The sequence below is a fragment of the Aptenodytes patagonicus genome, chromosome 3, assembly GCF_965638725.1.
Source record: "Aptenodytes patagonicus chromosome 3, bAptPat1.pri.cur, whole genome shotgun sequence".
In the NCBI taxonomy this organism is placed as follows: Eukaryota; Metazoa; Chordata; class Aves; order Sphenisciformes; family Spheniscidae; genus Aptenodytes; species Aptenodytes patagonicus.
Window position 1 is genome coordinate 24902168 of NC_134951.1, and position 27257 is coordinate 24929424.

The following is a 27257-nucleotide window of genomic DNA, read 5'->3' on the forward strand; positions in this document are numbered from 1 at the left end:
ATGAGAAACCCTTCTAATTATATCCTTCTTTATTGATAATTTTAGTTCTAAGCTGTACTTCAAAAATCCTGATAAATCAGACTTGGGAACTTATTCTATCTCAGTTAGTGACACAGATGGGGTTTCATCCAGCTTCGTTATGGATGATGAAGGTAAGGTCCTTACCATCTCAAGTCTTTCTTCATTTTATCACAACTGCACTAAAAATTTTCCAAGAAAAAAAAGAACCCCACAACTCTCACATTCTTTCCTATGCATTAAGGAAAAACAAAAAAGACCACACAATAGGCTTTGTGTGATTACTTATTTTTCAGAGTATCACAATAATGAAAGTTGGGATAACTTAAGGCAATATTTTATTTAAAAAAAGATAAAGAATATGCCCAATTAGAATTGTTTTCTTTATGCTGGGACTATAATGCTGTTTGCAAATATCTGTTACACTTTCAGTTAAATGTCTGAAAATGTTGCTTTTTCTCACTGTTTTTTGAATCTCTCTCTCTAGTACGTCACTTTTGCTGTGCTTTGACTTTATAGCCTTTCACATCTTATACTAACTGGTTCTCTGTTAGCTGTAAAGCTACCATCAGATCTCTGCTTACCAAGGAGCCTAATATAGAGACAGACCTTGAAGGTCTAGATAAAATTTCATATAACTGAGATGCAGAGAATTAGTGAGAAGAATGTGAGAAAAGGGATGTTGCTTTAACAAGATCTGAATACATTGGGTTAAATTATCCTTTGGCTTAAATTTAGATTAGTTTTGCTTTATTTTATTGTAGCTATTTTGTTTCATTGGAGTTGCAATGAATTTGCTTCAGTCTGACTTTGGTTTGCCATTGAGAGGTGCTGAGATGAAAGGCAAAGGGGGGGACTTTGCTATTTTTAAATAGCACAAAAATTACTTTGGTGCTTTCCCAGTCCACAGGCTGTATTTGCTATTCCCAGTTCCTTAAGCATGAAAATCCCTCTACTCACCTTCTTTCTAAGTCATTTAAGGAGAGGAGATGAGACCGAGTGTGAGTCTGATAGTAGGCAGGTCTTTTATCACAGTGCGAACCACGTCAAACCTCCCATTCAAAGTAGGTGTTGAGAAGAAACCTGTGTGCAGCCACAAAAAATATGGTTCTCCAGGACATGGACCATTTATGTGGACTCAGTCATTACCAATATCTGCTTCTTCTAGGGAAGCTAAACTTGTAATATTTCTAATTTTCCAATGAATACTGTAGGAAAAGACAGATATGCATTTGATCATGGGAACTTCCCTTTGGCTTAGTTTTGAAGCATCACTGAAATCTGTCTATAGGTCTTGTTACCATCAGTCCCACCTTCAAAGGTTTTTTTGTAGAAGAGCACTGAAGGTGTTTCCCATCCCATACTTAGCCCATGTCTTTCCTGGTCATATCTGTCACTCAAAATTACACTTTTATTTGTACTGGATCCCTGCACATGTGTCAGATTTTGTATCTTAACACTGAAAACCATTATTTCACTGCCCACTTTTTTCCTCAAATGCTATAAATTCTCCTGTAATTTTGCTAAATCCTTGACCATGTCATAAATCCTTGCTAATTTCCTCTGGTCTTTACACTATCTGTAAATTTGGAATTGGCAGTAATGTTCATCTTCCAAGTCCTTATTAGTAATGAATATGATAAAGAGGGTTAGTATGAAAATCTAACAAAGTGATTTCTAGACTCTCACACAGCATTCATGAGGATTTAGTGCATTAAATAGAATTTACTGTATCTTTTTCAGACTAACCTGCACTCAATCTTGTTTCCTGCCACAGTAAAACAAACTTTTCAGGTACAGTGTCAGAAAGGAAGTCAGCAGATAAAGGAACCTCATACAATGCTTAGAAGCTATTGTCTCCCATCTTTCATTTAAATCCCATAGAGAGTTTAAAATAGGTTTTGTCCCTTGTTTAGATTCTTTTGCATAAGAGAGTGTGCATGAAAATGCGTGAAATAGGAACACTTGCTAAACCCATGTATCAGAATTTTAAGTTTCTTAAATCTCGTTTTTTAGTCATCATTTTCTGAAGAGAGTCGGGTATTTCACATATAAGACTTAAGGAGATTATCTGCTGATGCTGATATGTACCTTCTTTGACACTTGTTTTCTGACTGCATTTTTCAGAATAAATTAAAACATGAATATTTTTCTTAATTTTAGAGTTTGAACGTTTGATGACATTAAGCAACGAAATAAAGAATCCAAGTAAGTTGAAGATCTGAATCTATTTGATACTTCTAGAAGAAATATAATTACATACTAATGACTGGAGTTCCAAAAAGGTTCTTCCTGAGACAATGGCAGCTTCATTTTTCATGGAACAACTTGCTTCCTTATCTTTCCATTCATTTAGAAGAATATTAGTTTGCATTGAATAAAATCATTGCCTAAAAGTCTTTTGAAGTTTAACTTTGACAATAGACTATAGGTTGCTACTAGCCAATTCCTTAAACGATGTGCAAACTATAAGCTGTAAATTATTTTCTCCCTTTGAGAAATTAATTTAAAATTCAGCCAAAGACTGCATTAGATGTCTTTTCCCTGCATAAAATTTATTCTATGTAGCATTCCGTAAATAATAGGGAGATACTAATACTTTACTACAATAGTCCTTTTTTTCATAAGGATTCATGCATTATTGACTTTTGGTTGCTTTTCTTTCTGCAGCAATACCTCTGAAATCAGAATTAGCTTATGAGCTTCTTGAGAAAGGAGAAGTTCGTTTCTGGATTCAGGCTGAAAGCTTATCACCAGATTCTACCTTCAGATTCGTTATTAATGATAAAGAAGTTGAAAACAGTGATGTAAGTACATATTGAGTACTATATATATGTGATTTTGTTTAATAAACCTTTATGCATTAATAGGTATTCTATTTTTATAGTTGCTTAAAACCATGTTATTAAGGTCTGATAATACCTGAAAGGAATGTCAATCTTTAACTTGAATCTTTTTTCCAGTATAGAATTCCTGTTGCAGAGCGAGCCTATTCATACCAAAAAAAGAGAGCAAAATTTAACCCTCAGAAGTCTGTATTCATTTTGGGTAGCTAGATGACCAACAGCCAAAGAGAAGGAGAAATTAGACACAGACCAGTATTAAGCACATTTGATTAAAAGTAGTGCACAAATATTTTAGGAAAATAGCTCAAGACATAAAAGCTGCTTCAAGTACAGTTTTGGACTCCAAACCAGCAAGACATGCTGTTCCCAGAGACCCTCTGAGGCTACTGCTACTAGATTTACATATAATGTGGGAGGCACTTGGCAATGCAACAATGGTCATAGATATAAAACTTTTAGATGGTGTCACTTTCTATTTTTTTTTTTTTTTAATTTTGGCCTAGACACTAAATGGGCATTGAATGGCTACATGGAGATGAAAGGGCAGGCCACCAGCTTCCTGCATTTTTATAGCTCTGGGAAGACCTTTCAGAGAAAGGGACACAAAAAAGTGGTCAGATTGGGCTGAGAAGAAAGCAAGGTCATGCCTTTGCAGGGCTGGAGTATGGTTCGTCTACTGGGCATAAAGTACAGCACTGGAAATATCTTTTCCTGTGAGGAATCCACCTCCAGTGCAGCTGTTTGAAAGGTTCAGTTTATTCCTGAGAATGCAAAGCCTGGTTTTGGCCAGAGAAGCTTATCAGCATTTTTATACCATAGAAAAGCAAAGAGCATTTACTTTAATTACATATTGACAAGTGGAAGAAGTGTTTCTGAGTAAAATACTTCTCTGTTTTTCTTACTTTAAGAAGTAATAAACTATAGCACTGAAAACCTGAATATTAGTGACTAGGATGTATTGAAATGACAATATTCTGTCTTGGCAATGTTAGTGGAACAGAATGAGCTATTTTTAGTTTGCATATGTTTTGGAAGCGTTGACATCAGAGAGAGTCTTGAAGTGGAGCTGCATTATTTCACCTCTTTAATTAGTAACCCACAGGTGACATTTATGTTTGGAGACTGATGATATTTTTGTGGAAAGTCACATAAAAGCCTAGTATTTATGGTGCCCATAAAATCATTGAACTTCATCTTGCTGCATAATGGCAATAGTTAGAAGCCTAATTACACTCTAAAACCTGCCTGGAGACTGGGCTACAGTCACTGAACATGTTCAATAGACCGTTATGTTGGTGAATTGTAGTCTGATTCTTGACATTGGCTGAAGTGATAAATTTTTCCTTCTAGGTCCTAACAGGGAACGGTTTCAGTAAGATTTCAAAATAATCTGAGAATGGAATGAACTGGGCCCCATTTAATCAGCTGTCATTTTAATCTTTTAATATTTTTTTTCCTTTACCCAAAAGCAAGAAGTAAAAAAAAATCTAGAAGTGTGATATAGGATCAGATTAAAACATAAACATTGCTCTTCTTTTTCTGTTTCTGGCAAATCTCAATTTAACATTCTCCCTGAGAACTCATGAAACAAATGCAAGTGATGTCCTTGACCTCCGTGGGCAAGAGACTGTAAGCAAGAATTTGAATTTGCACTTTTTGATAGTTTGGTGAAGTTTATAACTTCTGTTTTTAACCTACCTGACCTATCTCCTCAACTCTTACAGATGACCTCTTGCATAAGTATTTTTTCTACTTAATTTACTGATTAATTAAATCTTGTCTTATTCTTTGACATTATATCTTTCTTTGAACTATATATGGGGAAGTGTATATCCAAATTATATGAGCATTTTCCCTCGTTATTTTATATAAAAGTTATACCTCAGTCTCTTCTAAGTCATTTATTTAATAAATTGTTATCCTAATCCATCTGTTGGCTACTGCTTTGTTAATTCCATTATCTTTTCTCTTTCTTCATTCTTAGTTACCCCATTAAGATTCAAACTGGTACTATTTGTACATTTGAAAGTACCAGTAATGAATGTTAAACATCTTGACTATGTCTACACTATTCTTCCAGGCTTGTTGTCTATACAACAGTGAATCTGTTCTTGAGGCTGGCCAGGAGGTGTCCCTCAAAGCTGAAGCAGATATATCTGTGGGGTCATCCCTACTAATTTTGGATCAGTACTTAAAGGTTCTTCCACTTAAGGAAGTGGTCCTAGAGAGTTTAATAAGTGGTATTTTTACTAGCTTTTTTTTCCTTCCTTCTTTCTTCCCCTTTCCTAAACTTCATCTACCTGTGGCTTTAGGTACCTTTTTCTAGTTTTGGAGTCCAATAAAAAGGTTAATCAAAACATGCTGTTTATAAGGCATCATGTCTCCTTTTAACAGTAACCAGGTCTATAATAATTTACTGCATAGAACTCCTTCTAGATGGTGACATTTACTTTTCTGTCCCATCATGAACGGAACAGTTAGTGTGTAATATCCATCGCTGCATTGGTTACCTAAAAGTATTCACCAAATAACTTCTGTGGATTATTTTTGCTTTGCTTTAGGAATTTGTTAGTTAAGATTCAAACAACATCACTGTTAGTGGGACACACAGTCCTCATGGTTGTTACTCACTGAATGGAAGATGATATTGCTTAGTAAAAGATAGTTGTATCTAAAATAGTACCTGCAAATTCAAAACATATTTTGCAAGTATTGTCCAATATTTGCTTGCAATTTTCTGTTTCCTTGACGATGCTTGCCAATAACTTATCTTTCTGGAATATTTAATAGAAAGCAAATACAAAAAGGACACAAACAGTGAAAAGCATATTTAACTTTGAATTCAAGTCAATATTTGGTGTTTTGGGTATTCTGGAAGCACTTTAGTAGGTAACTAGATGTTTTGACAGAATTCTAATTCTCTTTTGCTGGACTTGGTTGATCTTCTTAATTCCCAGAAGCTTTGTTGGTTTTGCACAAGTTACTGTTCTCATGGTCTTGCACTTTAAAGTTCTTTGAAAAAAATACCTAGCATTAGATGAGCAAATCATTATACCCTTCCTAAATAAACTTTTTTAGTGAGAAAATAAGATCCAGTATTGAACTGCCACATATGTCTCAAAGATATTTAGTAGTGATGACTTTTTGGATTTGTTGCGGTGGATTTATTTGGAGATCCACATTTGTGTCTACAAACATAATACCTCCAGCTGTTTCTGGACTCTGCTAGGAATAGTGCTTCAACCTAGCAAAACCCTTTGTTGAACTGGAAGCTGTAATGCAGCTAAAGGATGGCTGTGTAGGCTCTTCTTCAAACATGCATAGTGCCATAAACTATTATTTTTAAATCCAAACCACCTGTATTATGATGACTCAAGGATTCCAAATGCAGCTGCACACAGAGGTTTCTGACACCACTGGGATCTTGTTGTACAACAGTAAATAAAAGCACAGGCCTGTTTCCATAGTTTACAATTAAAAGGACATGAAAAAGATTGTGTGGAGGCAGGAATATAAAACATGATTAATTCGATAGGGAATCATAAGTAATTTACACTATACTAGAGTAAAGTTATTATTTGTTTATTTCAGAGGCATAAAATAAATTGTGACCGTTCAAATGGCATTATAGAAATGGTGATGGACCGATTTACAATTGACAATGAAGGTACCTACACAGTACAGATTCAAGATGGAAAGGCCAAGAACCAGTCTTCATTAGTTCTCATCGGAGATGGTATGTTCACTGAAACATTGAAACTTTGACTCTGATGAAGAAATGAACTTCAATTATTCTTTGAGTAATTTTGTAACTAACTCATTTTTCATTCACCTCTTCTAAAATCTAGCATTCAAGGCAGTATTGGCTGAGTCTGAGCTCCAGCGAAAGGAATTTCTCAGAAAGCAAGGTAAGACAGAGTAGACTGGTGATTTTAGGCCCAGTTTGCAGCTAATGATGCATCCCTGGTGAATACTAAGTGCTTCCAACTTCCATTGATTTCTTTAGAAGGTGAGTATATTGCCCAGTTTGAGGAGACACTGAACCCTTGGTGGATCTTATTTTCCAGCATTGTCATATGATACATGCAAGTTGTGACAGAACTTTCAGTAAGTAGAGAAATAAAGTGGGAGTCCTTACAAGAGGTTATCTTTGCTCAATATTCATGATAAGTGTGCCTACTGTAGGCTCTGATCCAACAAAACATTTCAGCACATTTAATTTTAAGCATACAAATTGTACCTTCAATATAATTGACAGAAGAGTAGACAGCATAGTGTCAGACAAGGAAGATTAAAAACCTGATCCTGTGGTTTCTGTCCAGGCAAAATTCCAGGAACCAAATGTATATTTGTTGTACAGTTACAGAGTTTGTTATGTACATGTTATCGATATTGCTTGCAGCTGAAAGTAGGAATTACTACTGGATACCTAATTCAGAATTCTATCACTGTGAAATCTTTAAAAAACTGAGTTTCAGCTCTAGTTTGTAATTTTCACTTGGCAAGCACATGGCTTTTATAATGAAAGTAACAACAATAATTAAAAGCATTTATTCTAAATAGCTTAGGCAAGATTCTCTACATAAGCAATGTAATTCTATTATTTTCTATTTTTTGAGGGTGAGATTTTTTTTTTTTAAATAGGTTTAGGAAAGAAATTATACCACTTACAGCATAAAGTCACAAGATCTCTCAGTTCTCAATGATTTAAGTGAAAGTCTGGGAGTTTGCTACCTCCCAGGCCTGGATATTGCAATTATGGGCCCTGATCCTGCAGACACTAAAACATATAAATTTACTGACATGAGTAACCACAATAACTTTAAAAAGGCTATGCATGTCAGTAAATTTACTTAAGGATATATATTTTTTCAGGATTGGAACCTCAGTGAGAAAAAGGAATATTTCCTGTTCTGCTTGTAATGTTTAATACATTTTTTAACTTTATATAATTTGGACAAATAATGTCTGGCATGGGATTTTTGCTTTGAACATTTAATTAGGTGTTTGGATACATTTGTTTATTTTCCAGTTGGCTTTGCATTAAATACATTGTTTGTACACTTGTTTGTAGCTACTCTGTTTCTTTCCTATGCTTAGTTGGTAATTGGGCATAAACATATTTCGTAAACTAATTTGTCTCCCTCACCGTTTTACATTTTGGAATACTACATGACTTATCATACAAACAGAGATGAGCCTCAGGATTCTAAGCTGTACTGTAGACACCTGGGTCAATATGATTGTCGTGGTTTAACCTCAGTCAGCAACTGAGTACCACATAGCCGCTTGCTCACTCGCACTTGTTTGTGGGTTTGGGCTTTTTAAAATAGGAATGTTTCACGTTCTGACTGCAGGATTTTCGTTCTAGTGTATGGGTAGTTCAGGAGTTCCCTCTCATCATTCTGGTGTAAGGGTGTTATAATATAATCGTTATCCTTTTTCTTTCTTTCACTGGATCTCTCTGATACTCTTCATTCTACAACATATGCTTTAAGACAATTTTGTTTCTTAGGTCCTCACTTCTCAGAGTTTTTGTATTGGGAAGTTACAGAGGAATGTGAAGTTTTACTTGCTTGTAAGGTGAGGAAATATGCTTGAAATAATTTGTTAGAATGTGTTGATTAAAAATTGAGGTAGGAAAATGTGAGGAAAGATTTTGAATTTTAAAATTAAAAGTTTCATATGAAAACTTTTTTTTATTTAGAAATATTTAAAATCAAAATTTCTCACTACTACTCTTCAGCAGTAGTCTTCATTAAAACAAAAAAAAATTACAGGACATTTCTAAATGTGTTAGGTGATCTAATTCTTTATAATATTGTGAGCCATAAAAATAATTTAAACAAAATATTCATCCCTTAACGGTCCTTCTTCCTTCCTCAAGAAATAGCCACAAAAAGCCAGCGTTCAAACTCTTTCCTCACCATTTTCTGATTTGGAGGTTCCTCTACTAAAGCATCTATTATTTAATCAGCTGTAACCAAATATGCAACAAAGGCTTCTAGATTTAAAGTTATAAAACATGATTTTTATTATATTTGGCTAATGACTTTTTCAATCTTAACTAATGCTAATGTGCATAGAATTCAGAGTGCTTTCTGCTATTAACATCTTTATATGCCATTCTAAACTGATATATTTTCCTTTTTGTTGCTTTTCTAGAGTAACTAATTAGAGGTCTGAATAACTAAGTTAATTAAATTCAACAGGCATCAAACTCTTCTTCATTGCCTTTTCCTGTAATATGGACTCTTTTGCATTAATTTTCTCCACTTCTTTTGAATAAATTTTTGGCTTTTAATTAGACTAACTTGAATCATTCATTACGAGCAATTTACATGCACATTTGTGGGATTTTTTTCCTTCTTTTTTTCTGCTCACTAATTAGGAGACCTTTAACCTCAACTTATTCCCAGCAGAACTGACCTGGGTGGTGAAGCTGCCATTCTGTGTGCCCCCATTTTAGGGCTCAACATTCATTAGCTAACATGGTACCTTTGCTGGTACTGAACTGCATAGCTGGAGTACTTTATAATCTAGACGTGCATTTGCCTCAGGCATGAACCCTGCTTATCCGTTCGTTCAGATGGGGAATTAAATGTTGCTGAACCAGTTATACTAGTGTTAATTGTCTACAAATTAATCTGAAATTATCCTTCTTTTCATTGACTGTCAAGCCTGTTTATACCACTGAAACTGTGAAAGGCTGAGCGTCTGATTATATGCTTTTCACCAGTGTACTTTTTGTTCATAAGGTCAGAACATTTTATGTAAATGAAATCCAGGATGTGGGCTGTTTGCACACTCATCATTTTAACTATGCCATTGAGCTTATAATGTTTGTTACTGTTAGTATGTGACTGGCCATTAGGTTCACATGGTACTCTTTTTTATGCCTGTCTAACTGGTATTTGTACATAGGAAGAGTTTGAACAATAAAGCCTGGATTTGTCCTACAAACTTCAGATACATGACATTCAAGTTGTGTGGCTGCCCTGGGCTGTTTGTGTGGTGATAAAAACATCCAAGGAACAACCTCTGCCTCCCCAGGCCATATCGTAGCACTTGGTCTAGGTCTCTTCTAGGCTCTATTTAGTGCTCCTGTGCAAAAATAATTGTCATGGGTGTTCTGACCTCTTGAAAGAGCCTGGGATGATGTGGAGGAAGTACCTGTAAGAGAGGGCTTTTTGCCATGACTTTCTCAAAGGCCGTGGCATGAAATAGGGGTGTTAGGAAACCAGGCCAACTGGACGCTTGTGTAGGACAGAGGACTGACAGAGGACTGACTGTATGATCCAGATCCATAACAGTAATAATGAACAAATATGGTTGTGTTACAAAAGAGTATATCAAAAGTAATACATGTTACCTCACATACCACTTATTTTCTATGTGATTGGACCTGATGGACTTTTGATTGACTTAGTATTTAATTCTGAAGTAGCTGGGATTGATGACCTTGTTCTTGGTATTGTAGCCCCTGCCTGCCAGTGGGACGTTTGTCCATCTGAATGATAATTTGATGGTGTTTGCTTTTTATTGTGTATTTATTTTTCTTCATATGCCAGCATCTACTATCATTTTTCAAGTACTTCTAAATTTCAGAGTGTTCAGAAGCTACCTGCTCTTGCATAACTTTGACCCTTATTTGTATCGTGTCTGTTAAAAGCAAGATTTTTGGTGTGTGGCTAAGCAGCAAAAAAGGTAACTTTTCATAGTAAATGTCAACATGAAATAATTTCGGCACTGCAAATTACATGTGTCTGAAACTCAGTCTATTTATTGTCAGATTGAGTGCTAACAGTCTTTGATGAAAAATTGTTGAAAAGCATTAAAGGCTTGTTCCTTCAGGCTTTGTTTGAATAAAATTGCCACTCATGTCATATGACTACAGGAACAGCCACTTTGTAGTTACTGGTAAATGTAAAATGCTGCTCACTTTTCTCAAGCAAGGCATTGCTTTGGGCCAGGTTGTGATCTCAAATACTTTGTCAGAGATCCATAGCAACCACACTGGTTATTAAGCAACAATATATGTGACTAATTTGAGCAGGTTTTAGAGATGTCCAGGAATCAGTATAGGAGGCTCTCCTATTTGTCTAGTCACCTTTATAGAGAGCTTTCGTAGAGCTGTTCATCTATGGAATGACTTCTCTAATGTGAAAGGGTTAGAAATTGGTGCATGTTTTTTCCTCCAAGCAAGCCACTTGAAAACTATTGCAGATCTGTATTAACTTCTGGGCTGCCCTCTATCCGTTTGTTCAGTTCTTTTTTAAGGAGGCTTTTTAAAGCAACTGCCTGGGGACTGAGAAATGTCCTGCCAGCTCTGTCCTACCAAAGCCACCTGACTGGGAATTCAGGCTACGCACAGAAATACCATTGCATTTTTGTGATTTTTAAAAGGGGTTGGGGATAGTGATGTCAAATAAACCATAGTGTTTCTGATATGGAGAAAAATAAAATATATTGCCAGGGTTTCTAAAAAGAGCTGGGCTTTTAGCTTCTTTGAATTCACAGTTTGAGGTCATTTATCCAGCGATATTTTAAGCATCACCAATACACAATTTATATTTCAAAATTATAGCAGTACTTGAGGTATAGCTATAGTCTATTTATGCATTGCTTAGATGAGCTGCTGCTACTACAGCAAAATTCTGGCTTCCAAGCAACTTCTCTGCTTTTGCACTGCATTGTTAAGCCCCTTTGTGTTGGGAAAGACTGCAATTTGTAGGATTCCTCAAGTCTTTGTACTTCCCATAGGACACAATGTAGTAGAAAAAAAGGATTTCTGGTGCAGCTTGCAATTTTGAAGTCTCAAAGGCTTTCAGAATAGTAATTTCAGTTGCTCTCTGCAGTTTAGCCCTGAAAGACATTGCTTAGGTAGCTGGGATAAATCTGCAAATTGGCTGAAGACTCTCTAAGATAGAGCCTAAGTTCTGTGTTACACCTCTCTAGAGACACATGGCAAACACAAAAAGATAAAGGAGAGTTCAGCAGCTCTAATTTCAAAGATACTTCTAACAGATATCTCTAGACAAATTGCAACCACATAGTGTGGGTGCAAAACCCTTTAAGGGAAGAGATTGACAGGATTGCCTTTAAGGATTTGACAGGGCTCTGAAGCTGTACGCTGTATACTTCTGATCAGTTCTGTGCTGCAAATAAATACCGTAGGACTAAGATATGCTTAGTAGGGCTTGGTTGAAATTGGTTTTTTACTTAGCTTTGTTTGACATGTGTTATAAAAAAATTGGCTTCTTATGTTGAAAGTACCTGTGTGACTATGTACAGTGCGATACCTTTCTTCAGGACATGGCCACCTGACAAATGTGCCTTTTCTGTTGTACAGGTTGCGAACACAAAGAAGGAGACTGTTTTCAAGTGGTATAAGGATGGTTCTGGGATTGACATTGATGAGGTGCCTGATCTGCAGAAGGGAGAATGTCACCTCAGTATTCCCAGGGTACAGTATCACCTACTGATTAGAAATGACAGCTTCTGCTTGACACGCTATAGATTTGCCAGGCAGAGCACTAAAGCAGCTATCATGATTTCTGTGAACTGTTTTAAGAAAAGGCATATTTGCTACCCTTCAATTAGCTGGTGAGTAACTAATGCTAGTAAAAGAGTATCTATTTTTGTTATCAGCTCAGACAGTTCATGCTTAAGTTGCTTCAGCATCCTTAGGTGAACTCTATTTCGTTCGTTCTTATTGCTCCTTAATTTTTCAATTTGTTCAAGCACCTCATTTCTGACAGTGTCTCAGTTTTATTGCCTAAAACAAATAGGTTTGAGGTATATGGCTTCTTAAGATTTATCTTTATGTAAACAGGATAACCTAACTTGTGTCTGAAGCCTTAGCTTGCATAGTTGCTGTCTTCATCAAGTGCCCAAACCTCCCCAAATCAAGTTTTTCTGCTTTCAGCATAAATGTGCATTCCATTTAATTGGCTTATTTATTTTATTTATTGGCTTCATATTCTTCTAATTTACTTCCTTCATTTCACTTGTGAGAGGATACTGGCTTTCCAGTGGCTTAATTTTTCTTGTGTAGACTTTTTTGGGGAAGGTAGTTTCTGCTTGTCTTGAATTGCTCTTGTTACTTGTCATTCAATTATATGATGCTTTTACTAGTATTTACTTGCTTGTGGACTTATAAAAATCTAAGATTCAATTAAATAACCTCCAATCCATATATAATTATTTATATATTTTCCTTCAGGTTTTAAAATAAATTAAAATGTAAACACCCAAACCAAAAACCCCTACTGCTTTTAGTGCAGTATCACTGTGTTAGTTTTTAGAATGTAAGCTCTCCAAGGGTAATGAATTCATTATTTACTTAGCATAGATATAATTTGACTACAGTTGCTGCTTAAATGAAAGCCATTGAGTTGATATTTGGACAGTTACAGGGTATAGATCTGTTGTTATGTTTTACATAGATTGATTCAAAAAAGTAATAGTAATAGAAAAATTGCATTTCTAAAGTTTGTGTGGGTTGAAGTTACCCTCTGTTACATCTTACTACGCTACTTGTAATTTCTACTGACCAGGATCAATCTTTTTTGTCTTTTTGGAACAAGAGAAAAAAGACAATTTCTCAAGGCAATTGAACTGAAATCAGAATATGTTTTAGGCTTAAGGACTAACTACAGCTCCATAAAAAATCATGCACAAGCCATTGATAGTTTCTATCTGATTTCTGGTAAGATTATTTAACCAGAATGCGGTACAATGTATGTTGTTTGATTTAGAAAATCATGGTGGGGTTGAGCAAATGTACTATTATCAAGTTTATCAGTAAACATCTTGTGCTTTCCTTGTAGCTGTCTCGCAAAGATGAAGGAGTTTATAAGGCGACACTATCAGATGACAGAGGTCATGATGTATCTGCTCTTGAATTATCAGGAAAAGGTAACATTCAGTTTACTATATCGAAATTATGATCTCCACATGTTCTCAAGAGGTGTTAAAGATCTACCCTTGCAAATGGCAAGTTAGCAAACATTTTTGGGGTCCTTTGTATTTCAATTCCCTTCTTACGTTATAAAGGCCTGAAGAGCAGATCACCAGTTTAGGAGGGGTGACACTGGGCATTGTAATGGTTAATCTCTAGCGCCCTGACAGGCAAGAAATGAAGTAAGTTTCTGATCAGACAGACACCCCCTTTTATGTGAGATCTTTTGTAGACAACTGTCTCTCAAATTTTTTAAGTTTTAATGTCTACAAAAAACCCTAAAGCACCAAGATGTTCAAAGTGCTGAATATGTTGAAGTGGGACTCTCAGTGGGGACTGAGAGTTATTTTGATTGTAAAATCATAAAGCTGTTTTGTGGGTTAACCCTGGTAGGTAGCTCAGCCCCACACAGCCGCTCGCTCACTTCCCCTCAGTGGGATGTGGGAGGGAATTGGAAGGGGAAAAGTGAGAAAACTCGTGGGCTGAGATAAAGACAGTTTAATAGGTAAAGCAAAAACTGCACATGCAAGCAAAGCAAAACAAGGAATTCATTCACTACTTCCCATGGGCAGGCAGGTGTTCAGCCATCTCCAGGAAAGCAGGGCTCCATCACGCGTAACAGTTACTTGGGCAGACAAATGCCATCACTCCAAATGTTCCTTCCTTCTTCCCCCAGCTTTTATTGCTGAGAATGATGTCATAAGGTATGGGATATCCCTTTGGTCAGGTGGGGTCAGCTGTCCCAGCTGTGTCCCCTCCCAGCTTCTTGTGCTCCCTCAGCCTACTTGCTGGTGGGGCAGTCTGAGGAACAGAAATAAAAGGCCTTCACACTGTGCAAGCACTGCTCGGTAATAGCTAAATCATCCCTGTATTATCAACACTATTTTCAGTCACAAATCCAAACATAGCAGCATACAAGCTGCTGTGAAGAAAATTATCTCTATCCCAGTCAAAACCAGTACAATCTCTACCCCTTATTCCATACCATTTACGTCATGCTCGGGTCCCACACTATCCAATACATACTTATTAGCCATCTCCTCCCTTCCTGTCCTTTGATATATACACAGATACCATTGCCTTAGTCTATGGATTTTCAAGTAAGCAGTATCCTGACCCCTGGAATGACCAAAAGGTACCGTAGTTCTCCATCTTATGGTCAGGGGTCCTTCCAGTGACTGTACTTCAGGTATAGCAAGACTGTGCTGCGCTGGAGATGTAGACAGTGAAATACCTATTTTGAGAATACACAGTGTCTAATTCTGTGGGTCCAGGAAGCTTTGAAAATGTCAGTCAGCAAAACCACAAGAACTGCAGTGTTAAACCAAACACTGGGTCTCCTAAATGGTGGATTTAGCTTTGAAACATAAACAGAGAAATTTAGCATGAATGGGGCCCTGGAAGACTGCGTATTGTATGGGGCGGGCTAGTTCGAGCTCAATATTCATTGGCATTCAAATGAAGATAAATGCAAATAAGGGTAAGAGAATCTAGTCTAAAATGCACTGATGATAGCCATTTAAATAAGGTTTCATATGTTTTCAGATATCACAGTGAGCTACTGTAATTTTATGTATATTTAAATTTGTTCAGTAAAAAAAATATTTGTTTACTTCTGAGTCTATAGCAAAGACTGATCTATTGCCATCTTAAATGAATTTTACTCAACTTTGGTAGAGGGAGCTTCCCTGGGCTTCTCTACTGAGGTCCCACCAACTAGGCCAAAGTGGACATGGATTCATCCCACCTGCTTGTAGTCATTTGACTCAAATAATGAATATTTTCTGCCGGGTCCTAATAGAGGGAGAAAGACACATTCAAAAATTAACTCAGTTCACCAAAGATCTTAACATTTTTTTTTCAGCAGGTTGGGGAAGTAGCTGAAGTAAGAGGAAAAGATGAATATTAGACTGAGTTCTTAAGCTGTGGTTTATCTCAGAAGGCTGTATCATCACTTGATAGTCTCTCATGCATTTTTCCTCTGCATAAACTCTGTCCACTATTCTTTCAGAAAAACATATCATTTAGGCAGTATAGGCAATATAACCCCACTTCCCCAGATGTCTGTAATGTAATGTATATATAGCATGTAATTCATGTCCTCTTGTCGACATGCCAGTAGAAGCATACTGGAGTTTGCAGAGGGTTACAGAATAGCATCACGATTTATTTTAGCAGAGACAAAAAATGTGCAGATACAGATCAATACAGACTAAATATACAAGCAGTATTTTCTGAACTTCATGCATTTTACTGTCTTCTCTATTGATAAAAATTCTTCAGCCTTGAATATGCATTCTTCAGACTATGGTGCTTCTTTCTTTCTCTTTCCATCTTATACAGTGACACTGAATAAGATTCTTCTGTTATGAAAGAGTTCCCCACTCTTCTGCCCTTGTCTCCAGGGTTCTTCCCTTCTGCAAACCCATCAGCTCTGCGTTAATTCAAAAGCTTGATATGATACCTGGTTTCTTTCACTTGCTGTTGAAGGGGTTTACATTCGTCAAATGCCATCCTACAGGGAGCAGGTGAAAACTGTTTTCACCTAGAATGTGATAATTTTTCTTTCCCCTGCATTCTCTTTTGAATGTGAACTATCCAGTTTTAATGACCTTTTATTGTTTCTGGCCTGAGGGATACAAAGACAAAGACGTGACAGCAGACAGCTGACTCCACACACAGTGGAGATACTCAGTGGCACAGCGCAGAATTCATATCCTGTACACAGTCTCCAATTAGTCCCATACACCTGTTGCAATTTGAATGGTTTTCTTTGCCTAAGGATGTGAAGATTTCCCATATCACTTTAATTAAACTGAACGTAACAAAGCTATATTCTGATTGAATTTTGATGGTACATTTTCTTTTTTATCTTTTTTTTTTTTCTCTTCAGTGTATGATGATATAATTCTGGCATTGAGTGGAGTCAGTGGTAAGTAAATGCTGTCTTGGATTTTCATGTAGATTTTTTTATGTTAAAGTCATCTGAGCCTGAGGCAGACAATTTTTATTGTAAGTGGGAAATCTCTGGGAGTCATGATGCTTATATTATCATGGACAGTTATTAAGTTTCTGAATAGGCAGTTGACCTTGCTAATTGACACTATTAAAAGGGAACAAAGTATTCCACCTGGCTTGTTTGGTTTAGATACTGTGATAATGTTGTAGCAATCATTTTCTTCCTACTTGCCATTAGTAAGTGAGCCTTAATAACAGAGAGAACGAGATTCTGATCATGCACACAATAAGAAGTGGGGAGTCATTCCACTGAAAGAACAGGGGTTGCACAAGAATAAAGTTTTCGTGCAATTAGAATCATGACACAACTGTTTCACGACATGACTAACATTATTTCACAATGGATCTTGCTAGTCATAATGCTTGTATACGACAATAAAACCATAAACTCATGCTGAACTTTCACCTGATATAAATCAGCAGATCTCCTTTGAGAGGCATGAACCATTGTCTCTTTGTGGTACTTGAGAATCATGGCCCAGATCTTGAATTTTTTTTGTCCTGACGGTACAAGTAGTCCATTTGATTGTTTCCTGTTCATTCCACTGTCCTGTTTGATCTGCATATATTCTATTCTACATAGGTAAGTCAGCCTCTCCACTGAAGATCCTTTGCACTGAGGAAGGAATAAGGCTCCAGTGTTTCTTGAAGTACTACAATGAAGAAATGAAAGTCACCTGGTCTCACAGGTGGATGAGAATATTTTTTCAAGATGGTGCCTACATTCTGTTTTATTTGAGAAAAAATGCCATCTTAATGATTTACTATTTACTGTTCTGTGGTATTTATTTAGTAACTGGACCATATTAATGAATTTCTCTTTCCAGCACTTCATATTATCTTTTCACATAGCTAGTACGTACAGTAAAAGAAATTTTAACAGACTTGTCCAACACCTATCAGGAGGGCTGTAACAGCCAGGAAAAAAGAATCTACAGTATTTCAGTCTCTTATTCAACACAAGACTGTCTTCCACTATATTATCTGCTTGGTTCAAAGATAACAAAATATCTGAGCATAGTTTTCTATTCAGGGCTGCCCTTTTCTTTAAATGGATGAAATTCTCCTCCAGTACTAGGTGAATATCAAGGATCTGCTCTCACAGTTTAATAAAAGCCTGTATTAACAAAAGAATTTTTTTTTTCAAACTGATACAGTCTTAAGCAACCCAAAATATTTTAATTCTGTTCGTCTTCTTTGAAAAGATATTCAGTGAGGCACAGAATACTTTGAGAATAGCCCTCAGAGCTGAGAATATGACCAGAAATTAGCTTTACAATTCCCAATAGTTTTCCACCCTCATGTTACATTAATCTTTGACTTTGGAGGCACTCTTTATTCATCTGTGTATGTACAGTTAAATGTGTGTTCAAATGCTTTGCTATGTCAGGCCTTCATTTGTTTGAAACCACAGGTAGGGTATGGAAGGATTTTGAAACTCTTCAAGTGGTTTCAACTTTCCCATTCCTTGATGGCCTACAAAGATGACACATGGTGAATTGGTCTGACTTGGGCAGGAAAAGACTGGTTTATCAGCATGTTGTCCTAGTTTTGCAATGCTGTCCAGCCCTTGATTTCTGTGAAGACAGGAACACAAGAAAAGTGTCAGTGATCATCAGATTCAGGGAGCTTGAGCAGGCTTCTGCAAGGGTGTGCAGCTGTACTCATAACTCAAGCTTTGTATTCAGTAAGTTCTGCTCCTTCTTGCAGTAAATGTGATATTAATATGATGGAAAGGAAAAGAAAAATATTTTTTTGCCTTTGCCTTTTACTATATCTGCTTGAGTTTTAAAGGTGATTTAGTCCATTCCACCATCCAGTTCACAGAAATATAAAACAAGAGAATGCTACATGGCTAATATGGAAATATCAGCGTGCATATTTATATTCATACAGACACCTCCCACCCTCCTAATATTTCAGATTTTATAATGTCTTACACATTGATTGTCTTGAAGATGATTGAACGCAGATTTTGAACAAATAAAATTTCAATTCTTCCATGAATACAATGATTAGAAGCCAGAGTTGTTAAAGCTAAAACAAAGACTAAAACAAACAAACCAACCAACCTCCCCCAGCCTCTCCAAACCTCCCAGCTCTTTTAAATGGAGCAATTTTTTTTCCTGGAAAAAATGAAAGGCTAAACAATCCATTTTTTTTTTACTGTTGTCTGCACATCATGAAACATGCCATGCAAATTTCTATCTAGCTTTGAATTATGCACTATAGTGCATAGCAGGGAACATAATACAAGTCCTAAAGCCAGCATGCATCATCCACGCATGGCACAGTGGGGAATATTATATGTAGTATTTTCTAATATATAGTAGTTTTTATCCAGGTATCTAATTTGGTATGCTGAACTCAATGTAGTCATCTTACAGAAAGGGAAATAGTAAAAACTCCTTTTCCCCATCAAAGTAACTGTCTAGCTATGAAGTGAAATCAGCCCTGCCTGAGCAAATAAATTAACTGATCAAAGAGAAGCTAATGCTGATTTCATCTATTAAAAATTCCAGATAAAGATGCTTGGGGAGCATCTTTATCATTAACTAAGATTTCTTTAGTTAATGAGTGAAAGAGGAAACTTCTCTGCAAACCATTCAAAGTGGTCTGGTTTGCATGCTCTCCCTAAATAGCTTCTTCTGTTTCCACTCTTCAGGACAGGTTACGGATCAGAAGAACCACTGATCTGAATCTGTAGGGCATTTCTTATATTCTTAGCTTAGGAAGTGATGATAAGTCAATAGAATGCTACTGTTTTTTAAAGACCTGTTTATTAATTATCTGCAGTTAGGAAATTTGCTTCTTGTCTTGTTCTTAAAAAAACCACAGGTGTATTTTGACTTGATGCAAGAACAATAAATTCTATGCAAATCTTTTATTGTTTTCTTAATCAGTTTTGGAAGTTAATGAAAGGTAAAGATTTTTTTCCTCATCGGAAAAGGTTATTTGCCTATAGTTTACTATTCTGATGTATTCTATGGTAGTGTGTATGAAGTGTACAGAACTCTAAAGTCATGCACCATTTTCGCATACAGACATGTATGTGCACATAGATATAAACACAGATGATTGTGTATGTGGAGAGAAAGAGAATGAGAAAAGGGTGAACAAATTAATCTTTGGAATGAAAACTCAGGTTAATGGTTCCAAAGTGTTTCATAGCCTCACTAGCAAGAAAAGAATCTCCTGGGAAATTGGTCCCATTAGTTGCAATTTATCTGTAGTTTAGGAATAGCGTGTTATCCTTTGTAACTTTTTATAGATGATCTCCTATGGAGAATATACATGAAAACAATGTTCAAACTCATTTCTATTCATTTTTTCCAGGGAATCTAAGATTTCTTCCGGTGAAAAGATGAAGATTGGAGGTGGAGAGGATATTGTCTGGCTGCAGATAGGTGAACCCACTGAAAAGGATAAGGGGAACTACACCTTTGAAATCTTTGGTGACAAGGAATCCTACAAACGCACACTTGATCTGTCTGGGCAAGGTATATTTATAAGACCAGACTTATATGGTGACTTTTCATGGATTAAACAGAATTAACTGGCTATAATCAGAATGACAGTAAAATCTGAAAGCCTTTGGTCAGAACCAGTTGCATAACTCATGATCTTTTTAGTCTTATATCTGTTTTCACCACCAGGGGCACTGGGTTTCAGGGGTCTGGTTTCCCATTTTGCTAGTGTAGCCCTGTATGGGTTTTAAAAGAGCTTTAACATGGGTTTGTGTTTAAATGTTTATATTGAGCCCCAAGTGCAGGTTATATTCATGGACAATAACTCTCTCAACTGTTTTGTTACAGCTTTTGATGATGCATATGCAGAATACCAGCGACTCAAGTAAGTGCTACATCTTTTGCATTTTAATGCTGTAACAACAGTGTCTTAACTTACAGAAAAAATATTTTAGTAATAGTTTAATTAATAACATTATATATTTCTCTTCCTCTCTTCCTCAACAATTTTAGGGCAGCTGCTTTTGCTGAAAAAAGTAAGTTTATTTTGCATTTTATCAAAGGTGTTCTACAATGTAGTCTAGTGTTCCCTTTAAGGCATCCATCATTATATGCTGCCATAGCTTTCAGAGTTCTGTGGCTGCAGAAATCCCCTGTTAGCACATAATAATGCAATAATAATAGTGATTTGTGGATTTTTTTTTTTAATTCCAGCGGAAACCCACTAAAATTTTTACACATTTTGCAAGCCTCCACTGTATCTTGTGTCTGCAGAGGTTTTGTGAGGTGTGAGCTTCTAGGTGTCATATGAGGAGGTGTTGACTCTGAAAGCTGCTGATGATACTGAATATTGAATAATACTGAATACTGCTGATGATACTGAATATTGAATAATACTGAATAATCTACCTATTAAGTAAAAAATTACCTGCTAATGCCTGTTGCGCAGTGCTTGCTGAGACACAGACAGTGGGGAAGGTTGTTACTGTTAGGGGCTGCAGGAGTTCTGGTACTTTGATATCAATTCCCCTGGTAATGACAAGATGCTTCTGCCCACAGAGAGAGTGGCAGAACAAATTTTCCTTAGATCTTAGATACCAACAAGATGGTAAAAGCGTCCTCCTTGCTTTGCTCTGTGCCCAAAGCACAAACTGTCAAGCTCAGCAGTAGCTTCAAGGTTTTTATATGTATCAGTTTAGAATGCTATAGAACAATCTCTGATAAAAAATCTGAGGGGACCATAAAATACATTAGAAAGAAATAACCCAAAGTATCACAAAAATTGTATTACTTCACGTTTAATTAACCAGGGAATACAGGTTTTTTTAAGATTAAGTTCAAACAAAAGTTGTCACTAATATGGCACCAAGTTACAAAATCATTAAGAAATGAGTAATTTTGAGGTCTAAACTTCACATGGTCTGTATATTTTTCTTTAACTCCTAGATCGTGGTAAAGTCATTGGTGGTTTGCCTGACGTCGTTACTATAATGGATGGGAAGGTAAGAACAGTTTTTGTCAATGAGTCATGCTGACTGGTGAGAGGTTTGCTTTGACAGCAAAAGGGGAGAGAATGCAGATGATTTTGAAGAAGCTGAATACAGAAGGATAATTTAGACCACCTAATGGTAGTCATTTAACTGAGACAAATGCAACGTCTAAGTGAGCACAGATACTATAAGCTGACTATACAGTCAGAGGAGGCACAGCCTGATTCAGATCTTAGGCAAGCAAGGTCAGCCTGAAGAGGAGCTGGTCTTGTCCTGGTTGTGTAGAGGCTCTGAGTTAACTGCATACTCAAATCTGGGCTGGCTTTCAGCTCTGTGTACTGAGCAGAGCAGTTCAAGGGGAGAGTCCACTCCTGCCCTGTAGAAGAAACTGAAGAGGCAGAAGGAAGCAGCCACTCTCTGAGAGCCAGTATAATAGAAACAAAAATTAAGTCCCCTTCTCCAGCATGCCAGACATAGACTGTTATGTCTGGTAAGAGTAAAGGAGGGTAAAGAACCTACCTGGGCCAAGGGGCTAAACTGTACCCCCTTCCTGGCAGATAGCCCCATTACAATATATAATTACAGGAGATTGAAGGCCAGTGAATACACGTATTTTTTGACATCAATAATAACTAAACGCCCAGATACAAAGTAAAAATTGGTAAATCTTCACAAAGTCCCTTCCTAGGTCAGCTTGACTGGTGGAGATGAAATTTCATGATGCTGCCAGACTGGTGTCCCTCACTGGGATTTTTGTCACGGTGGAGCAGGATCTCATGCAACCTCAGCCCAAACTCTCTGGATACTAAAATGGAAGGAGAAGACTATTAGTCTGAGCTGCTGTTAGTCCTTACAGGTGTGAGGAAGTACTGGAACTCGGTCTCTCCATCCTGGGGGTGAGTTCCAGACTCCAGACACCCAAGCCTTCAGTCAAGGAAAGACAAACTCTTTTCATCCTTCCAACACAGACAGCAAGTTCTTGTCTCTTTCTCCTGAAGCAAATCTTCTTCTATTGGGTGCCCTGTCCTTCCCTATGTGGAGAAACTAGGTCTTCAGTCTGGGAAGAAAAATTACTGAAAGAGAACAGGGTAAAAAAAAAAAAATCGTCTGCAGCATTGTGCATGATGCAGAGGAGGTACTTAGAAATGATTATCCAGCACTTCTCACAGCACAAGAACTAGGAAGTGCCTAATTACATGGTCATTACAGGCTTTAAAGAATCAAAAGGAAGTATTTTTTCAAGTGGTTCATAATTAATTTGTGCCTTAGTACCTTAGGTGAAAATAGATTTGGGTCCAAAAAAGAAAATAGGCAATATCATGAAAGGAAGTCCAGCAGGGGCCATTAAATACAATGTTCTCGATATAACTTGTGCTTATAACCAGTTTAAAAGCCACTAAATTGTGGAAAGCATTTTTATGCATTTATATGCTTTATATTCCCAGGTATACTGGGAATAGGATCACACTATTCATCCTCTGTATTTTTGTACACTTTCTTAAGCAGTTGCTTTTGACCTCTAAAAGAGCTAGATGGGCTTTCATTCCAACTGACCATAGCAGATCAGCTCATGAGCCAATGTGACTCTTACCATCTGCTGACTATCAAGAGCATGTTGATCAGGCTGTTTACATCTGTTGTATGAAGTGCGTCTTCAGAGACTACAGCTGTGTTGCTCTGTGTGGAAACTGTCTTTCTTATCACCGGAGTAAGAGGCTGTACACAACTCTTCCAACTTTCTGTGTACTTGGACATTTTCTGGATATCCAGGAGCGGTCTCTCTAGAAAGATGGGGGAACATGTGGTCCTTGCTGTGGATGCTGAAAGCTGCTCAACTCTGGACAAGACAGAGACGATTTTCCTCTTGGCCCATTCCTTCCTTTGTCTCTAAGGAGGAAAGGTGCCTCACGAGGCATCTCACGAGGTGCCTTTTTATTGTGGTAGACAGAGGCACCTCACAGCAAGAAAGCTAGTCTTTTAGGAGGTTAGGTGTAAGCCACTCTACGACCAACATCTTAAAACAGTCTAACTGTAAGGAAAGAGCTCAGTGAAGTCACCCCTGACTGCATGCACAGACTAGCTGCAGTTTCCTCATACAATCATGCCCTGAAAACTACAATCTTAAATTAAGGAAATGCTACATAGTGCATTTCCAGAAGTAAAAGGCTTCAAAGGAGACCTAATCTTGTGAGGATTAAATAACTGAATGTGTGAAGAGAAAACCTCTGATTCCTGAAATCAGGGAAAACAAAATGGATCACGGGGAAGTAAAACTTTAAAATCACCTCTAAATTAAATGTGAACAGGTACCATGCAAGAGTTGTGTAAGTACAAGTGTGAGAAGTAACTGTACAAAAAAAAAAAAAAAGAGCGGAGAGTTTTTCTCATGCAATGGCATGGTATAACTAAACAAATATATGGACAAAAGACAAAGCTTTACTAGTGTTTCTTAAGAGAGTATAAATGATTTTAGGTCACATCTATAATTTAATAAATTAGAACAGGCCCAAATGACCTAAAATGACTGTGGAATATATCTGTTCTCTGGTAAGTTTTTAATATTAACTTATTAAGATTTGATTAATTATTATGAATTATTAATTCCTTTTAAATGAGGTCACTTTTGAGGGCAATAGTCATGAAATGTTGCCTGAGTTACAGAAAGGACAGTAAGATTCAAACTCATGCTATTAGACATTAGTTTGTTTTCCCAAAATTTTATTTTCATGTTTGCATCATTACTCCTTTAAATATTTTATAGTAAGACTAGTTCCTATAGGCTATTAGTTAACTTTACATCCGACATGATATCACTTCTTTAAGAGTACTCACACACTTAGGTTGCCACTAGCTTGTACCTGGAGCATGTAAATCTTCCTTCAACATTCCCGTCTGACTTTGGAGGCATGTAGTATGCAAGACTGCTTCTGTTTGTGAACGTACGGCACTTTTGATCACTTGAAATTTCTTCCTGGTTTTTTTTTTTCTCTGAGTTATATCACGCCTATTCAGTCATCATCATTCAAGAAAAATATTGCACAAAAACATGCACGTGTGCACATAGATGGACTTTCTCTGCTCCCTCTGGGTCAGGATTTGGCAAAACGTGAAGGGAAATACGGAGGCGAGGGAATATAAGGAAACATTCTGGTAGAAACGATCAGTTTTGGGTTGTTCTTTTTTTTTTTTCTTTCTTTCTTTTTCTCCCCTAATACAATGGTGCATATGTGAAATTCTTAAGGTGACTTTTAATTATCTAGGGCATAATTTTGGACGTAATGAGTTTCAAGAAAAGGTGGACAAAGTAGGCACTAATCAATGCAACTTCTCCAATGATTCTTTCATTTATTCTGTCATCACTGTACCTAAATACATAAAGTTTACATACATATACATATGGTGGTCAAAATGGTGTTCAGCAGTGACTATATAAAAATTTGGAAGAATGACCATGAAAATTTTATGGGCTTCTTCAATGTCAGCTCAGTCCTTGGAAAATACCTGAACTGCCAGGATGACCTACTAGGTCATTTCGGCTATTCTCTGAATACGCTATACATGCGTGTAACATTTTTACAACATTTATGTATTAGTTATTCTTCATGAAATATTTCCATTTTACTAGTCAGCAGCACCTGGAATCAATGTCCAGTGATTCATGTTATGTACTCTATTTTTAAGCATTTTTTTTTTTAATCATCTCAAGCAATAAACTCAGGAGGTCTTGGTCAGAAAAGATTTGCTCAGTTCTCCTCCCTGCTGTGTACAGGGAAACTTCAAGGATGTTTTTAAACCTATCATTGCCTGAACCTCATGTCAGAGTAATGGGTTGTCAGGAATCTCCTGCAGGCAGGACTGCAATGACGGTCCAACTTACCGTCTTCAGACACTGTTACTCTGAGGCTATTACTGCATCGCAGTCACTGGTAAGATGGTGGAAAGACTGAATCAAAGAAAAAAAAAATTAGGAACTCTGCTTTTCAGTCCTCAAGAACATGATACCTGTCTTTCTTTAATTAACTAGGAATGAGAAGTGCCTGAAAGCAATACTGAGTATATTCTGGTTAAACAAATCTGACTGATCCTCAAAATTACTTCTGTTTTCCTCCCTCAGACGCTGAATCTGACCTGTACTGTATTTGGAAATCCTGACCCTGAAGTGGTTTGGTTCAAGAATGACAAGGCCTTTGAATTTAATGAGCACTATGCTTTTTCACTGGAACAAGGGAAATATGCCAGTTTAACAATTAAGGGAGTGACCTCAGAAGACTCAGGCAAATATAGCATCCATGTCAAGAACAAGTATGGTGGGGAAACAGTGGATGTCACTGTAAGTGTGTACAGACATGGTGAAACAATGCCTGAAATTAAGCCTGGCCAGCTTGCTAAACCCAGGCCAATACCACCATCAGAAGAAGTCCTCAAACCTGAGGGCAAGGCAAAATCCAATAAGTAAAACTTGACACTATGTTTGACAAACAAAATAGAATACATGAGCTGTAGTTGAGATATTCCCACACATAACTAATTGGTAACGTCCAAAGGGAAACTGAGCTTTTAGAAGTTTGCTTTAGGGAGGTAGCAGTGCTATGGTGCTGTACACATCTGCAATAATCTCATTTTGAATACATGTAATAGGGTGGGACTTGCAAATAGCAAAAAGCCAAATGCCTGCCAGAGGTCCCCATATGCAAAGGAAAGTTGCACAAACCTACAGTAAACCTCCATTTCCACCCTCCCCAACCCTCTGCAAAAAACCAAAACAACCCAATCACCCTCTGAGAACAAATGTCCCATCAGTAAAGGTAGTGAACTGCAGTTAGAACCATTCGGAGATGGTTCCTGCTTTGTTACGCACACAGTTCCTTTGGCTTTGAAGCCTCTGATCCTGTAAGTCTAGTGGATAGTCTCTATTTAGTCGTGATACTGTTGTTTTATAGTGTGACTTTATCTTTAGTAGACTTTTACAAATGTTCACTGTTTACTCATTGAAGCATAGGTCACATGGTTGTATTTTGTTTTTCTTGCTTTGTGCTAATAAAACTTTAAAAGTCACCTTTGCTACTCACTGCTCCGAATCACACCTAACTAGTTCTGTTTACTGTCTTTCATTGTTTAATTATTGCTTATTGCACAATTTCACAGCTGGTAGCATGCAGACTATCGACTTTCAATAAAGAATGCAAATTATGGTTAATCACAGTCACTGGGTGGCACTTGCGACATTAATTTTACTCTTTACAATACAGGTCAAGATGCAAGCTTAAACTGGTACCAAAAGACATCTATGCAATTCAGTCACTTAAGATAATTATGTCTTTGATTCTCCTCTATCCAAAATGAACAACAGAACTCTTCCATGGGTGAAATGATGTTCTGGTAGGCAAAGATTTCAATATATGCTTATGAAATGTTCAAATAGAATGGGCTTCGGTGAGATTACTCGCATATCTGT

At 36.9% G+C, this 27257-nt stretch overlaps 1 protein-coding gene across 2 annotated transcripts in view; it reads left to right on the forward strand.

The window, feature by feature from the left end:
• Nucleotides 1–27004, forward strand: part of MYOM2 (myomesin 2) — a 95887-nt gene extending 68883 nt beyond the window's left edge. For both annotated transcript variants that reach the window (XM_076332905.1, XM_076332904.1), the window contains exons 23-37: nt 46–152; nt 2182–2226; nt 2689–2825; nt 6456–6600; nt 6713–6772; nt 8380–8447; nt 12217–12330; nt 13697–13784; nt 16721–16759; nt 17429–17534; nt 20182–20345; nt 20661–20697; nt 20826–20848; nt 21759–21814; nt 25917–27004. In XM_076332905.1, the coding sequence (XP_076189020.1) occupies nt 46–152; nt 2182–2226; nt 2689–2825; nt 6456–6600; nt 6713–6772; nt 8380–8447; nt 12217–12330; nt 13697–13784; nt 16721–16759; nt 17429–17534; nt 20182–20345; nt 20661–20697; nt 20826–20848; nt 21759–21814; nt 25917–26258 (1531 nt within the window). In that variant the 3' untranslated portion in view covers nt 26259–27004. The remainder of the gene's footprint in view (nt 1–45; nt 153–2181; nt 2227–2688; nt 2826–6455; nt 6601–6712; nt 6773–8379; nt 8448–12216; nt 12331–13696; nt 13785–16720; nt 16760–17428; nt 17535–20181; nt 20346–20660; nt 20698–20825; nt 20849–21758; nt 21815–25916) is intronic.
• The last annotated feature ends 253 nt before the right edge of the window (nt 27005–27257 follow it).